This window comes from Schistocerca cancellata, chromosome 2 (assembly GCF_023864275.1).
Source record: "Schistocerca cancellata isolate TAMUIC-IGC-003103 chromosome 2, iqSchCanc2.1, whole genome shotgun sequence".
NCBI lineage: Eukaryota > Metazoa > Arthropoda > Insecta > Orthoptera > Acrididae > Schistocerca > Schistocerca cancellata.
Window position 1 is genome coordinate 382817104 of NC_064627.1, and position 16458 is coordinate 382833561.

General features: G+C 39.7%; 1 protein-coding gene across 1 annotated transcript in view; it reads left to right on the forward strand.

Moving 5' to 3' along the window:
* Positions 1 to 16458, forward strand: part of LOC126154210 (uncharacterized) — a 79486-nt gene that overhangs the window by 39116 nt on the left and 23912 nt on the right. Inside the window, exon 8 of the mRNA XM_049916122.1 lies at positions 7240 to 7402. Within this exon, the coding sequence (XP_049772079.1) occupies positions 7240 to 7402 (163 nt within the window). The remainder of the gene's footprint in view (positions 1 to 7239; positions 7403 to 16458) is intronic.

Sequence of the window (16458 nt, forward strand, 5' to 3'; positions counted from 1 at the left end):
CAATACAATACTCATCCTTACAACATGTGTTCCCACATCACCTTTGCCATGCACAGGTCCCCTCCGGCTCCTACAATTGTGCATCACTTGCACATCATATATACCTGCCGCCACTCCCTCCCTACATTCCTGGCAAACCAGCCACCTCCTGCGCATGTGTGTATGTTTGTGTGTGTGTGTGGGTGGGGGGGGGGGGGGAGGCAGGCAGCGCATGTGTGCAAATATGAGTGTGTGTTTTTCTATAGCTTGTAAAAGGATTACTCTGAAAGCTAGCAAGTTTTCTTTCTTTTGGTGTTTGCCTATCGACAAATAAATGCTTCTGCTTTTTGATGAGGGGCGTCCTTTAATCCAAAACTATTTACAAATACTGTTATTAGATTTAATTGTGCTGACACTGCATGCCCCATAAAAATGAATTAGTTTTAAAAACAGAGTCCGTAAGTAGATAACAGAATACATCAGGGTGTTACAAGTTAGTAATTCTGCTAGCAGAATATTAAATCTTGTGCTGACTTGATGGGATATTACCCATAAGTTATCTTCATAATCAAAATTGACTCAGGACATATTTCCTGTCTGACTTAAATATGCTGTAGCAGCACCCTCTATAAAACTGGTGACAAGCAAACCACCTCTAATTACAGGTCTACATCACTTTTTCCTGCATTTTCAGAAATGTTTGAAAAAGTGGCCTATGATAGAATGCTGAGCAGTATTTGTTAAGTGCCTGTCTATTTGGATTTCACAAAGGAATGAAACAATATAAAAGAAAACAATACAAGATCCTACTAATGTTGTTGTTGTTGTTGATGTGGTCTTCAATCCTGTTACCGGTTTAACGCAGCTCTCCATGCTATTCTATCCTGTGCAAGCTTCTTCATCTCCCAGTATGTACTGCAGCCTACATCCTTCTGAATCTGCTTACTGTATTCATCTCTTGGACTCCCTCTACGATTTTTTCCCTCCACACTGCCCTCCAATACTAAATTGGTAATCCCTTGATGCCTCAGAACATGTCCTACCAACCGATCCCTTCTTCTAGTCAAGTTGTGCAACAAACTCCTCTTCTCCCCAATCCTATTCAGTACCTCCTCATTAGTTATGTGATCTACCCATCTAATCTTCAGCATTCTTCTGTAGCACCACATTTCGAAAGCTTCTATTTCCTTCTTGTCCAAACTGTTTATCGTCCCTGTTTCACTTCCATACATTGCTACACTCCATACAAATACTTTCAGGAACGACTTCCTGACATTTAAATCTATACTCGATGTTAACAAATTTCTCTTCTTCAGAAATGCTTTCCTTGCCATTGCCAGTCTACATTTTATATCCTCTCTACTTTGGCCATCATCAGTTATTTTGCTCCCCAAATAGCAGAACTCCTTTACTACTTTAAGTGTCTCATTTCCTAATCTAATTCCCTCAGCATCACCCGACTTAATTTGACTACATTCCATTATCCTCATTTTGCTTTTGTTGATGTTCATATTATATCCTCCTTACAAGACACTGTCCATTCCGTTCAACTGCTCTTCCAAGTCCTTTGCTGTCTCTGACAGAATTACAATGTCATCGGCGAACCTTAAAGTTTTTATTTCTTCTCCATGGATTTTAATACCTACTCTGAATTTTTCTATTGTTTTCTTTACTGCTTACTCAATATACGGATTGAATAACATTGGGGAGAGGCTACAACCCTGTCTCACTCCCTTCCCAACCACTGCTTCCGTTTCATATCCCTCGATTCTTATAACTGCCATCTGGCTTCTGTACAAATTGTAAATAGCCTTTCGCTCCCTGTATTTTACCCCTGCCACGTTCAGAATTTGAAAGAGAGTATTCCAGTCAACATTGTCAAAAGCTTTCTCTAAGTCTACAAATTCTAGAAACATAGGTTTGCCTTTTCTTAATGTAGCTTCTAAAATAAGTCGTTGGGTCAGTTTTACCTCATGTGTTCCCATATTTCTACAGAATCCAAACTGATCTTCCCCGAGGTTGGCTTCTACCAGTTTTTCCATTAGTCTGTAAAGAATTCGCATTAGTATTTGCAGCTGTGACTTATTAAACTGATAGTTCGGTAATTTTCACATCTGTCAGTGCCTGCTTTCTTGTTGTTGTTGTGGTCTTCAGTCCTGAGACTGGTTTGATGCAGCTCTCCATGCTACTCTATCCTGTGCAAGCTTCTTCATCTCCCAGTACCTACTGCAACCTACATCCTTCTGAATCTGCTTAGTGTATTCATCTCTTGGTCTCCCCCTACGATTTTTACCCTCCACGCTGCCCTCCAATACTAAATTGGTGATCCCTTGATGCCTCAGAATATGCCCTACCAACCCATCCCTTCTTCTGGTCAAGTTGTGCCACAAACTTCTCTTCTCCCCAATCCTATTCAATACTTCCTCATTAGTTATGTGATCTACCCATCTAATCTTCAGCATTCTTCTGTAGCACCACATTTCGAAAGCTTCTATTTTCTTCTTGTCCAAACTATTTACCGTCCATGTTTCACTTCCATACATTGCTACACTCCATACAAATACTTTCAGAAATGACTTCCTGACACTTAAATCTATACTCGATGTTAACAAATATCTCTTCTTCAGAAATGCTTTCCTTGCCAGTGCCAGTCTACATTTCTTTGGGATTGGAATTATTATATTCTTCTTGAAGTCTGAGGGTATTTCACCTGTCTCATACATTTTGCTCACCAGATGGTAGAGGTTTGTCAGGACTGGCTCTCCCAAAGCTGTCAGTAGTTCTAATGGAATGTTATCTACTCCAGGGGCCTTGTTTCGACTTAGGTCTTTCAGTGCTCTATCAAACTCTATACGCAGTATCATATCTCCCATTTCATCTTCATCTACATCCTCTTCCATTTCTATAACATTGCCCTCAAGTACATCACCCATGTATAGACCCTCTGTATACTCCTTCCACCTTTCTGCTTTCACATAGACTACTAATGAAGTGCTAGCACAAGAACGGTTATCCTACTAATATATTCTGTAAAGCCATTGACAGTATGGATCACAAAATTGTACTTAGCAAACTGAAGTATTGCGGCATTAATGACATTCATAAGGTATGAGTGGGATATTACTTCCATAAGAAAAAACAGAGTGTCTTGTTAACAGGTGGTACCTCAGGCATAAAAATAACTTCAGAATGGGGGGAACATAACATGTGGAGTGCCACAGGGATTGGTACTGGGGTAACTGTTGTTTCTGATCTGTAAAAATGATATTCCAATAACTTTAAGGGACAACTAGCTCAAAAACTGTAATCTTTCTTGATGTGACAACGTATTAATCAAGGATCCAAACTCAGCTCTTGCAGACACAGCTAACAGTTGAAGGCTTAATCTCACAAAGACTCATATTGTGTAGTTTCGAGCAAGCAATAATGTCCATCTTGCATTCCTTTGTGAAAGCCAGAGAGGCACTTAACAAGTACTGCCACACATTAATGGCCACACACTGAATGAAGCACAGTGTGTAAAATTCCTGATGGTTCAGCTGGATAACAAGTTAAAATGGAGTCAACAAATGGATAAATGAACCAAAAAGCTCAGTTCAATGTGCTATGCCCTTAGAAATATCTCTCATTGTGCTGACTTAATTAGCATATTTTTGCTGCTTGTTGACTTATGGAATTATCTTTTGGGGCAGGACACCTACAGCAGCGACGCACGGATGCACGCCAAGACCGTAGGCTCCTACGCAGTGCCGTAGGGGACCGCACCGCCACTTCCCAGCAAATTAGGGACACTGTTGCTACTGGGGTATCAGCGAGGACCATTCGCAACCGTCTCCATGAAGCTGGGCCACGGTCCCGCACACCGTTAGGCCGTCTTCCGCTCACGCCCCAACATCGTGCAGCCCGCCTCCAGTGGTGTCGCGACAGGCGTGAATGAAGGGACGAATGGAGACGTGTCGTCTTCAGCGATGAGAGTCGCTTCTGCCTTGGTGCCAATGATGGTCGTATGCGTGTTTGGCGCCGTGCAGGTGAGCGCCACAATCAGGACTGCATACGACCGAGGCACACAGGGCCAACACCCGGCATCATGGTGTGGGGAGCGATCTCCTACACTGGCCGTACACCACTGGTGATCGTCTAGGGGACACTGAATAGTGCACGGTACATCCAGACCGTCATCGAACCCATCGTTCTACCATTCCTAGACCGGCAAGGGAACTTGCTGTTCCAACAGGACAATGCACGTCCGCATGTATCCCGTGCCACCCAACGTGCTCTAGAAGGTGTAAGTCAACTACCCTGGCCAGCAAGATTTCCGGATCTGTCCCCCATTGAGCATGTTTGGGACTGGATGAAGCGTCGTCTCACGCGGTCTGCACGTCCAGCACGAACGCTGGTCCAACTGAGGCGCCAGGTGGAAATGGCATGGCAAGCCGTTCCACAGGACTACATCCAGCATCTCTACGATCGTCTCCATTGGAGAATAGCAGCCTGTATTGCTGCGAAAGGTGGATATACACTGTACTAGTGCCGACATTGTGCATGCTCTGTTGCCTGTGTCTATGTGCCTGTGGTTCTGTCAGTGTGATCATGTGATGTATCTGACCCCAGGAATGTGTCATCAAAGTTTCCCCTTCCTGGGACAATGAATTCACGGTGTTCTTATTTCAATTTCCAGGAGTGTATTTTTACTGTATGTTACATGATGCTAATAGAGTCAACTGTGCTAAAATCTACTTTATCCATTTAATAGTTTTTAAGAAATACTTTTTTAAATTTATTAACAAAAAATATTAAGTTTTTTCTGCAGAAAATATTTTTTGTAAACTTCCTAATAGGGGAATATTAATGAATGTAGTACCAGAGGTGGATTTTTATGTTATGCAGAGTCTCTGAAAATTTCATTCATTTATCTGTGATAGTTTCTGATATAATGGGGCATATGTACTGAAAATTTGAGTTTGCGGAAAATTGAATCTAAAGAAAAAACTTTTGAAATTTGTTATTTACAGTTAATTAAAACTGTCCTGCTGCATACGATGGCACTTCTTTGGCCTCTAGCAGGTCTTCCAGCTTCTTTTTCACCTTCCTGGATGTTTGTCTTGCTTTCTTGGCCATATTAGATGCAGACCTGTCTGCATCGGCTATCCTTATTTTATGGCAGTGTTTCAGCCTAGTGATCATATTTTCACCAGGATTAATTCCCAGCTTTTTCAGTACCCAACAATTTCCAATATTACCACAGTTGAATGTAATAACAGCACCATGAACTCCTAGTTTCATTGTATGCATGCCTACAAATACAATTTTAGGAAGGCTGTTCCAAATTATACTGTTGAAACATTCATTTGGGTTCTGTGTCTGCCCATGCAGACATTTCCTTAGGTCAGGATGAGCCAAGTCTCTGAAAATAGCTTTAATTGCTGTAATAACAGCAGCAAGGAGAGAATGCTGGTGAGAATAAGATTCTCCAGTTGCCTGATTCCTAAAGTATTTGCACCACCTCTTGTACAGAAAGCTTTCTAAACTTGTTTCCTCTAAATTGTCATTTCTTGAAAATGCCTTTATGTTTCATCATCTTCAATAAACACAACAAAACACACGTAAAAAAGCACTGAAAACGTAAGTATAACAATTACTCACAATCACACTTGAACAAAACTAACCCCGTGTTTGAAAACGTGTTTTTTAGAAACACCAGAAACAAAAGAATACCGACTATTGGATTCCAAGGATAGCCAACACACTCAGGAGTAAGAATAAATCACAAACTTGCAATGTAGGGGGATATAAAGATCTAAAATACATGCAGAAAAGAGGGTGACAGAAAAGTGGGCGTGGCACATAAACACACGTGTTAGGAAAATGCTCTTTAAATAATTTTTTTCAGTGAAATCCTTTTCAGAGTACTTAAATAATACTTTAATCTATCGAAATATGATGAAAACTGAAAATTGATTTTTTTTCGACCTGAACCATGGTGTGTTCTCCTTAATGGTTTCTGTTGCAGATAATAAAAACTGGTTTCAACTAAACTGTAATATGCATTCATAATACAAGACAAAACTATTTTTCATATAGACTTCACCTCCTTGCCTAAAGTTTCAGAGTGGAGTTAAGTACCTCCGTGTGTAAGTATTCAGCAAGATCCCACCTAACATAAACCAAGAAATCTGAAACCCCTACCAACTGAAAAGAAAACTAAAAACATACCCCATAAGCTACCCTCTGAATAATTTATGTGAATATCTAGATTCAAGAGCTAGTAACATGTCAAGTAAATAATAATAAAAATAGTTATGTCATATGGCTCAATGACCTGGTGCAAGTCTTTCAGTTAGATGCCACTTTGGCAACTTCAGTGTCCTGGATAGTGTTCATTCTAAGCTTGACAAGTAGTGATGTGCTGTCAATAGGACTGAATATTTCCAGATGTAGGTAACTATTTTCTTTGAAAAATACCATTGTAATTGAGTAAATATTAAGCTTCTAATGACAAATAAACAACAGCTATATAGTAAAACTGAGGAGATGGTCACTTTTTTTCATAGTAGCAGGTTCCTTACTAATATACCCAATTAAATTTATATGACATCAGTATGGGTAGAATTAGGCAGTGTAATGATAGTTTATTGTTAATACAGCATACAGAAAAAGTTTCTACAATGCCTGTGTTATATGTATATATACTGTGTCTTGTTCCACATCCCTGAAGGTTCTCCTTCTTGAACACAGTGAATATATATATAAAAAGAAAGATGATGAGACTTACCAAACAAAAGCGCTGGCAGGTCGATAGACACACAAACATACACACAAAATTCTAGCTTTCGCAACCAATGGTTGCCTCGTCAGGAAAGAGGGAAGGAGAGGGAAAGACAAAAGGATATGGGTTTTAAGGGAGAGGGTAAGGAGTCATTCCAATCCCGGGAGCGGAAAGACTTACCTTAGGGGGAAAAAAGGACGGGTATACACTCGCACACACACACATATCCATCCACACATATACAGACACAAGCAGACATATATGTCTGCTTGTGTTCGTTTGTGTGTCTGTCGACCTGCCAGCACCTTCATTTGGTAAGTCACATCATCTTTGTTTTTAGGTATATTTTTCCTACGTGGAATCGTCGAATGTTTCCTTCTATTATAACCATATATATATGTGTGTGTGTGTGTGTGTGTGTGTGTGTGTGTGTGGGCGTGCACGCGCGCTCGCATGTATTTTCTAATTTACTGAAATAATGGTTTTACTTTTAGACTCCAGTTTTGAAAAACAATAAAGACAACTCACTGTCACCTAGAAATGAAAGCACTCATCAAATAATAAAAAATGAAACACAAAATGAGGATGTCAATATGAGTATGACAGAAACAAGTCTAAGTGCTACAGGAGAAACTACAGTGAAGCAGGAAAAGGAAGGTAAGAAGGTATTTTTCTTGTGTCTGCTCCAATATTTAAAAGAATATGATCAGTGCCCAAAAACTGAGAAAATTGTTAATTATATGTACTGGTGAGGAGAGTTATATGTTTCTCTTTTGTGGTCTTTGTATCTTTATAGGCTCACTCAACAAAACATTACTCATAAGTTGTATCAGAACTAAAATTAACTTTAGGCTTCTATTTATCATGTTAAGAAAGTAAAGTGGGTACAACTCTGTGGTGAGTGTAGACTAATGTTTAGAGTAGTCAGAGTGACTGTTCCATCAATTATGTGCAGCTTGGGACACAATATCTATGTGATATTGTAAGGTTAAGTGATAGCTTCCAGGTATACTAGAGGTCATTCTGCAAAGTAGAGGATTTTGCAAATGTAACATTATGTACTACCTGCTATAGCAAACTGTAACAGATCCACAGCAGAACTACTGATTATTGTAATCTGATCATAAATAAAAAGTGGTTATGGTATGAAATTAAGTAAAGTAATCTACCTGTCACGCAGAATGAATGTAACACAGAATGTGTGTAATATTCAACATGAACCATAACAAAACTGTAAAACACAAAGAAGATATACAAAAAAGTGTCAAAATCAACAACTCCAGAGATAATTTTCTAGTTGAAGCATGGATTTTAAATTATAACTTCCAGCAGTGCTGAATGATGGTAATAGCAGTGGTATATACACATGGTCACAGGAAAGCTGCTTTTATATGAGGCAGCAGTTGCTACTGGATGTCAGTGCTTATCCTTTATGACCCATTTTTGAATTAACACTTACAGTTTAGGAATATTTGGATTGGTGTTGCATACAGGCAACTCTTGCTTCTTTGTATCCATGAAGTTGTCTGCTGCAATGAGTGAAGATATATTAGCAGTGGGTATTGGGGGGGGGGGGTGGAAACATGTGAACTGGCAGACAAATCACATTTTTCCCTTCCCTGAAGGCCCCTTCACTAATTACAGTCTTTGAACTTCTCTCCTTCTTTGATGTTGTCCCAGGTACATTCTCTGCAGTGTTGGACTTCACCATATCTTTGTACCCGAGATGTGATCCTTGTCTTGGTCTTTCATTTCTGAGTTTCAGACCATGTCTTGATAGCCTGTTACCATCTTACTGAGAGTCACTGTGATGTTATTTTGTCTTGTAATCTTACAACTTTTTCCTGTTTTTGATGTCCTCATTCCAGATTCTATCCAGCTATGTTTTTGCAATGGGGCTAAGAACAAACCTTATCTCAGTTGCCTGAATTCTGCTGAGGTCTTTTTTTCTCATGGCCCATGCTTCACACACCTATGCCACTGGTTTTGTTGATGACTCTCTTACATTTTGTGGTGCTTTTGTGTTCTCTAAGTGTTTGATAGAAGTTACTACTTGTTTGAATTCTGTGAGTAATTTCATTCTCTTTTCAACAAGTATCAGAGTCAATGCCACCAAGATTTTTGATATGATGGGTCACCTGTAGCTGTTTCCACTCCATTTCAACATGTGTCTTTGGTTGCCCTATCTTTTCATGATCATCACCTCACTTTTCTCCTGGCTGAAGATGTGACTATATACTTTGCAGCTTCCACCTAGTTTTTATTGGGTCTTTTTTTACAGTTGTCTCATAGACAGGTTTCATCACCAGGCAACTTTGTTTTCATTTATTCATCTCCAATGGTTTGGTATACTCTTCTGTGGGTCTTATTCATTATAGTAATGAAAAGAAGATGAGGCAGAACTTCACCTTGCCTTAACCCAAATCATATGCCAAAGTTGCAGCCATTCCTATGAGTGTTTTGTGTTTAGTTTTAGTTTATCTTCATGCATATTCTTGGTCCCGTGAACCATGTCCTCTTGTATTTGAATTTTCTTAACTGTTTCCCCCGTCTTATACCTGTTCATAGTATCAAATGCTTCCTTTATATCCAGAAAGGATAACATGGGTCCTTGTTGTATTTATAGTATTTTTCCATTAATTGGTGGAGAGCAAAAATTTAATCAGTTGTTGAACTCCCTTTCCTGAATCTGTACTATTATTCCAATATTCCAAGAATGAAGGGTTTTATCTTATGCTCTATTATTCTTTCACAATGTTTACCCACTGGAGATATTCAGGTGATACCTCTGTAGCCACAACATCTCTTTCTTTCACTTCTCTTGAAAACTGTGATTATGTTGCCTATTTTCTGATCAGCAGGTACCTTCCTTTTTTTTCCAGGTCTTACAAAAGAGTCCATAGATTGGCTGCTTCCCAGCAGCTCCTATGTCTTTGATCTTATCTCCAGTAGTTATTTCATTAAAACTGGCAAATATTCCAGTTTTGATGTATCTCCAGGCATATTATACATCATTTCAAGTAATATCTGTCCCATTAGATGAGTCAACAAATATGAAAATGATTGATTGCCACTCACTGTAAAGATGATGTGGAGCTATAGACAGGCACAGTGAAAAGACAGTTACACACTGAGCTATCGGCCAAAGCCTTCTTCAGGAAAGAAAGGAAAACACACACACATCCACTCAAGCAGGGAACATCTCACGCACATGTGACCACTATCTCTAGCTGCTCAGGCCAGACTCAAACTGTTGCAGTGAACGAAAGCAGCAACCTGGAGAGGGGCAGGGAAGTGGGAGGGATAACTGGATATGGGTGGGGGGAGAGAAGAGTGCTATCTGGTAGAGCATGCAGGGACTAGAAGGCAGCAGGACAGGGCTGCCAGGTGCAGCATCAGGAGGTTGTGAGGGAAGGGAGGCAGTGGGTGGAAAAAAGCAAAGGAGCAGACAGAGGGAAAGAGTGATAGCTGTGTTGGCAGAGAGCTGCACACAGTTAGGGTAAGAGGATGTGAGTTGGGAGGAGGTGATAGGACAGAGGGCTGGAAACTGTTGAATGGAGGTTTTGAGGACAGTAGGCTATTGTAGGTTAAGGCCAGTATAATTTCAGGGTCGAAGAATGTCTTGTAAGGATAACTCCCCTCTCCACAGTTCAGAAAAGCTATTGGTGGAGAGAAGGATCCAGATGATCTGAGTGGTGCAGCAGCCATTGAAATCAAGCATGTTATGTTCAACTGCATGTTGTGCCACATGGTGGTCTGTTCCTTATATCTTTTTCTATTTTTATTTATCCCATGTAGCATTTTATTATTGCCATTAACGTCTTTCATTTCATTACTCCACTTGTTCAGCCACTTCCCTCTTTCTTCTGTAGCAACTAATCGTTCCTATTTTTTAGTGATTCAGTGCGTAAATGGTTTTATGGCATTATTGGCTGGGAGACTCTGTCTGGGGTTGTTCAGCTGCCTGGTGCAAGTCTTTCAATTTGTCGCCACTTCAGTGACTTGCAAGTTGAATCAGTTCTGTATAGTTCCTTATTTTGGTTGGTTTTGTGGACATCATCCATGTGACCTCAGAATACTCTCATATTCATCTAATGCAGTCACCACCTGGGCATTCATATCACTGTGATAATGTTCCTTCCCCTTTTACTCTTTCACCAAGACCTTTTTTAAAATAATCATTTTCTTCTTCTTCACAACCAGTCTAGGTGGTGCATAGCACTGAACATTATTGATGTTCTGTAAAGGATTTAATTTTAGCCCAATATGGAGAGGTTTTTTGCTCGGACTCCTCTTGACCAGAATAGATGATATCCATCTCTAAGTTCTTTTGATCCTTGCCCCTTCCTTGTGGTTTTGCTGAATCCAAGTATGTTGATTTTCATAATTTTCATCAAGTCTAGGCATTCTCGGTTTTGCCAGTTAGTGTCAGAATATTAAGTGTGAAAGATCTGATCTTAGTCTCATATGGAGTTTTGTGTGTTCTCCTCTTTGGTTGTGATGTAGTATCAGGTGTTGCACCATCACTAGTATCATTGCCAAAGGGAGTGCTAGAGTCATTATTTTGAAAATTAGTGTTTCCATCCAAGGCCTCATTGAGGTGTGAAAACACTTTCATTTGTTCTGAAGTCCACTTACTAGGCCTATCACTTCTGAAGATTTATGTGTAAGGATTATCTCCCTTAACCTTTGGAGTTCCCATTCCACCACAGGGCAGCGGTTCCAGTCTCATTTCATACCCAGAAAGGAGGGTCGCCTCATCTTCCAGCTTTGGTGTACTGAAGTTTCCTTCAGGGCCACTGCTACCATTGAGATCATCATCCATAACCCTGGACGTGGGTTCTGTGCTATACCCCATGAGATTGGGTCTCTGTGTGAACTCAGCCGTCCAATCACTCTGGTCTATGGAACTGTAATCCTGTTCCACACAAATATTATTTATTCAGAAATTTATCTATTGAGAAGGAGTTTTTAAGGAGAAATATTTTCAGTTTGGTTTTAAAACTGTTTTCATTGTCTACAAGCACCCCTTTTTAGGGTGCATACTTTGCCGCTTTGTGCACCAAGTGGGGCTAAGAAGTTGATACTGCAGGCTATTTTATTGTCCTAGAGCTATTTTTATGATCGCTTTCATCATTTTCAAATTATGACTGATTCTTACAGTAAATTTTATAAGAGAGTAATTGTGTAATAATGCTGTTGTTAGTAAGATCTAGCTTTTGAACAATTACCTATATGTAGATGAAGGATGGACACCAGATATGAATAATTTATGTCTAATTATAGAATTTCCCCAGAGAATTATTCCATATGATATTACAGAATAGAAGTGTGTGAAGTAGTCCTACTTTTTATGTTTTTGTCTCAAAAATCAGCACATACACACACAAAATTTTGCTGAACGTAAGCATTTGAGAAAATCATTAATTGTGATTTCCAATCCAGTTCTGATCAGTGTGGTTATGGAAGCATCCAATGTATCAGCACCAACAATTTGCCCACATGCAAAGTCACTTAGCTCAAACATAATCATTCACAACTACACAGAACACCATTCTAAACATGACTGACACTTGAAACATATTGAGGACATAGCACAGGAGCCATTCATGGTCATATACAACAGCACAATCTACAGGCTTGGATCAGAAAGGTCAAACTGTAATCTATTGATGTTAGACTTTTTGTATAATCTTTCTTTTTGTTTGTGGATTACATACAAGAGAAGAGGCTGAAACATTTCCTTCTTCTTGTGGACAGCAGGTTCATTTACCACTTGTTATTTAAAAAATAAGACACTAAATCATCATATGTATATCTCTGTGCCAGCCTATTTACAGACCAAGAAAATATATTTTTAATGCTTTTCAAAACATCTTAGTGGCTGACAATAAAAGTCTGAGGAAGCTTGGGGAAATCCATTGAGATAAGTGACTTTGAAAAATGACAGATCATTACTGCACAGAACCTGTGAATGATTATCTCTAAAATGGTGAAGCTGGTCAAATGTTCACATGCTACTGTCTTGAGCATTACAGAAAGAGGTAGAAGGACAGTGAAACTATCAGTAGGTGCTAAATGGTTGGAGATCCATGTCTCTTGACAGAATGTGGGGTTCAGAGCTTTTCTGCTCTGTAAAATAAGATAGATGGTGATCTGTGGCATCTCTGTTGAGAGAACACAGTGTTGGTGCATGCACAAGTGTTTCAGAGCACACTGTTCATTGTGCATTGTTGAACATGGAGCTCCACCCCAGGCCACCTCTTTGTGTTCACATGTTGACCCAACAACATCATCAATTATGATAGCAGTGGGCATGGGACCATGAGGATTCTACTGTCGATAAACGGAAACATGTCGGCTCATTGGGTGAATCACATTTTTGCTGCACTAGTTTGATGACTGTCTCCAAAAACGCTGTCATTGAGGTGAATGGTGGCTAGAAACGTGCAGTGCGCCATGGATGCAGGATGGTGGGAGAAGTATTATGCTTTGGGAGACAGTCTCCTGCATTTGCTGTGAACCATCTGCATCTCTTCATGTCATCTTTCAGCAGTATAAATGTCCATGTCTCAGAGCCAGACAGCGGTTTGAGAAGCATTACAGTGAACTCACATTGATGTTTCAGAGACCAAGTTTAACCTGATGTACACTATGTGATCAAAAGTATCCACTTCACTGTCACATCAGGAAAAGTGGACCTAGTGATGTTTAGGAGTGTGGAAATCTTGCTTACAGACATATGACACAAGTGACACCCAATCGTCTAAGTGGCAACCAATCACCTGACCACATTCGAAGTCCATGAGTTCCACGGAGCGCCCCATTCTGCTCTCTCACGATATCTAATGATTACTGAGGTCGCTGATATGGAGTGCCTGGCAGTAGTAGGTGGCAGCACAATGCACCTAATATGAAAAACGTATGTTTTTTGGGGTGTCCGGATACTTTTGATCACATAGTGTAAATCCCATGGAACCAATCTGACTCACTATCAGATGCCATCACCACGTATGCAAATCAACGGTCCATTAGTTACATGAGTTACATGAACTCTGTGTAGACATCTAATGCCACATACCACCACAGAGCTACTAATTGTTGGATCCCTGATATGCAGAATTAGTAGTATGTTTCATTCCAAAGACAAACAAACAAGCTATTAAGCAGGTAGTCATAACCTGTTTTGTCGTAGCTAACCTATCATAGCCAACAACAGTGTTTTACAGATGCATCATTACATGGAGTTTGAGACCACAAAATTGTTATATGTTTTATATGGATTTCATCACTTTTAATAACTGTAAAGCAATTATGAACACTGTGGCCATGTGAAATTACATCAAATCTACTTTGGACAGATGGAGGTAAAATTTACTAACATTGAATACATTACCAATGACCTCTTTTACTTTTGCTTGTGTTGAACGTAGTACATTCAATTACCTAAACATTACATATGGATTCACTCCAGGCTATCAGTTTCATTCAGACTGACACTAACACATTTGTCCATCCTGGACTGTTCTGATTCATGGCCACTCAAGTGAGCTGTGTGCACATTAATAATTATATCATTGATGGCAACTTCCATTATACCATTGTTTCTCCAGTACTCAGTTTCTAATTTTGACACTGTATTGCACTATGCTCTCAAATTGTCTGCAGCGACACCTTGAAGAGATGCATGTGCAAGCTTTTATAGGGTTTTGCTGGATGTGTCCCCAGTTACCCTGTATTCTCTGAAACCCCTTATAACATTTGCCAAAGTGAGTTAAACTGTATTTAGATTGCAGTTGTACAGCAGTAAGCGAATGACTTTATGACTTAGACTTAAAGGCATTTTGTTGATGGCAAAAATTTTATTTGCTGATTTGTGTAATTCAATCAGAGAGAAGAGAACTCGATTTCTCATTCTTCTTCTGCAGCCATTCCATCATTATCGCTTTCGTGTTGCTTCTCATTGGTGTCTTGTCAAGCTGTCTGTTACAATGTGATGCATTATCTATGACAATCACTGACTGCGGAGGAAGGTTCAGCAAAACTAATTCCTGAAACCATTTCTCCAAATTCATGGAATGTAAAGAAAATAAAGATGTTCTGTAAAAACTTTGCAAGCATTTTACACTATACAAGGTAAAAGTATATCATATAATTTATGTAATACTTAGTTGTGATTTAGCAGTAATTGAATGCCATATGAAAATAATTGACTAGGACTAGGACTGTCAAGTAAAAGAATTACTGAAACTAACCTCCTCTTCTTTCCTGGAATTACTGGAGATTCACCAGAATAACTATTAGTAAACTTCAGGAGTCTCTTTAGGATGGACACACTTTTTCCAGTGCAGACAGCAGCTCACTTTCTAGACTGAGCAAATAAGTGTAGCAGTTTGTTATGCTGTTTTTCCATGTCACAGAATTTTACATCATTCATCATCATTTTATGAGCTTGTCTCTGAATCACGGCTTTCTTCCCACAAACAGGAGTGGAAGGAGTTGAAGGTATCAACCCCCATGAAGCAGCATCAGACTAACTCACTTTGAAAGTAAAAAACTGAAATGCAAGTCACAAATGGGTAAAATAAACCTGGAAATAATATGGCTATGAGAATATTAGACTAGTAGCTAAGGTTGGTAGTGACTGAAAACAAGTGAATATCATTCCAAAGTCATATATGGTCTTTAGACTTATATCAAAATAACGACTCTTGACACACACTGAGCCAAAGCTGACTTTGTAGCATAGGCTGTGAATAAACTTTGGCTCTTTACAAAATGAACAGATGATATGTATGTATGTTTCATATCTCATCAACCACTGGGTTGTTTCCAAGCAAATGTGCTACACTCACTGCTAACTGTCTGGAAAGAAGTACCATCAATCTCTCATATGGGTGGGGTTGGAGTGAAAAAATGTTGGTAACCCCTGACATGTAGGTTGCCCTGCACAACTGGCACATTGAGTGGATAGTATCGGAATGCACTCCGGGGGTTATACGTGTGAATGGGCATGGGCAAGGGATAATCAAGAGGGGAGGGGAGGATGAGATGGATAGAGAAAGGGTGAGGAGCAAATGGATAGAGAGAGAAGGAGGAGGAAATGAACAGAGAGAGGGGGAGGAGGAGATGTACAGAAGAGGGGAAAGAAAGAGACAGAGAGAGAGAGGGAAAGGAAGAGACAGAGAGAGGGTGAGGACAATTTGGACAGAGAGAGAGGGAGGTGTAGGAGGCAGTTGGAAGATGAAGAGGGCTAATAGGCAGATAGAAAAGGAAGAGGGAGAGGAGGAGATGGGCAAAAAGAGGAGGGGCGAGGAGGTGAAAGAGAGGAAGGTGGACAGAGAGGGGAGGGAGGAGGAGGTGTGTGCAATATATGTACCATGCATGTATGTGGGCAAAGCCACGGCTTAAAGGTTGGTTTTCTTTGAATCTCTAATTTCGTGGTGTAATTATATTGTTGTAAAAATAATCAATTGTAAGTCTGAAGTGAAAAATAATGACTGCTAAAGGAAATTCAGATTTTTCACTTTCCAAGCTCTTATTAACATTATTTAAATGGACCTGAGGTTCATGTACTACTTCAACAGTAATTCTACAACAATAATAACAGACATGAAAGCTCAAACATAATTTTCTGTACAAAATATGTACTCATTAGTAATTCTGTCATATGTTTGATGTACCATGCACAGTGTTTGGTGAAAGTTGATGCA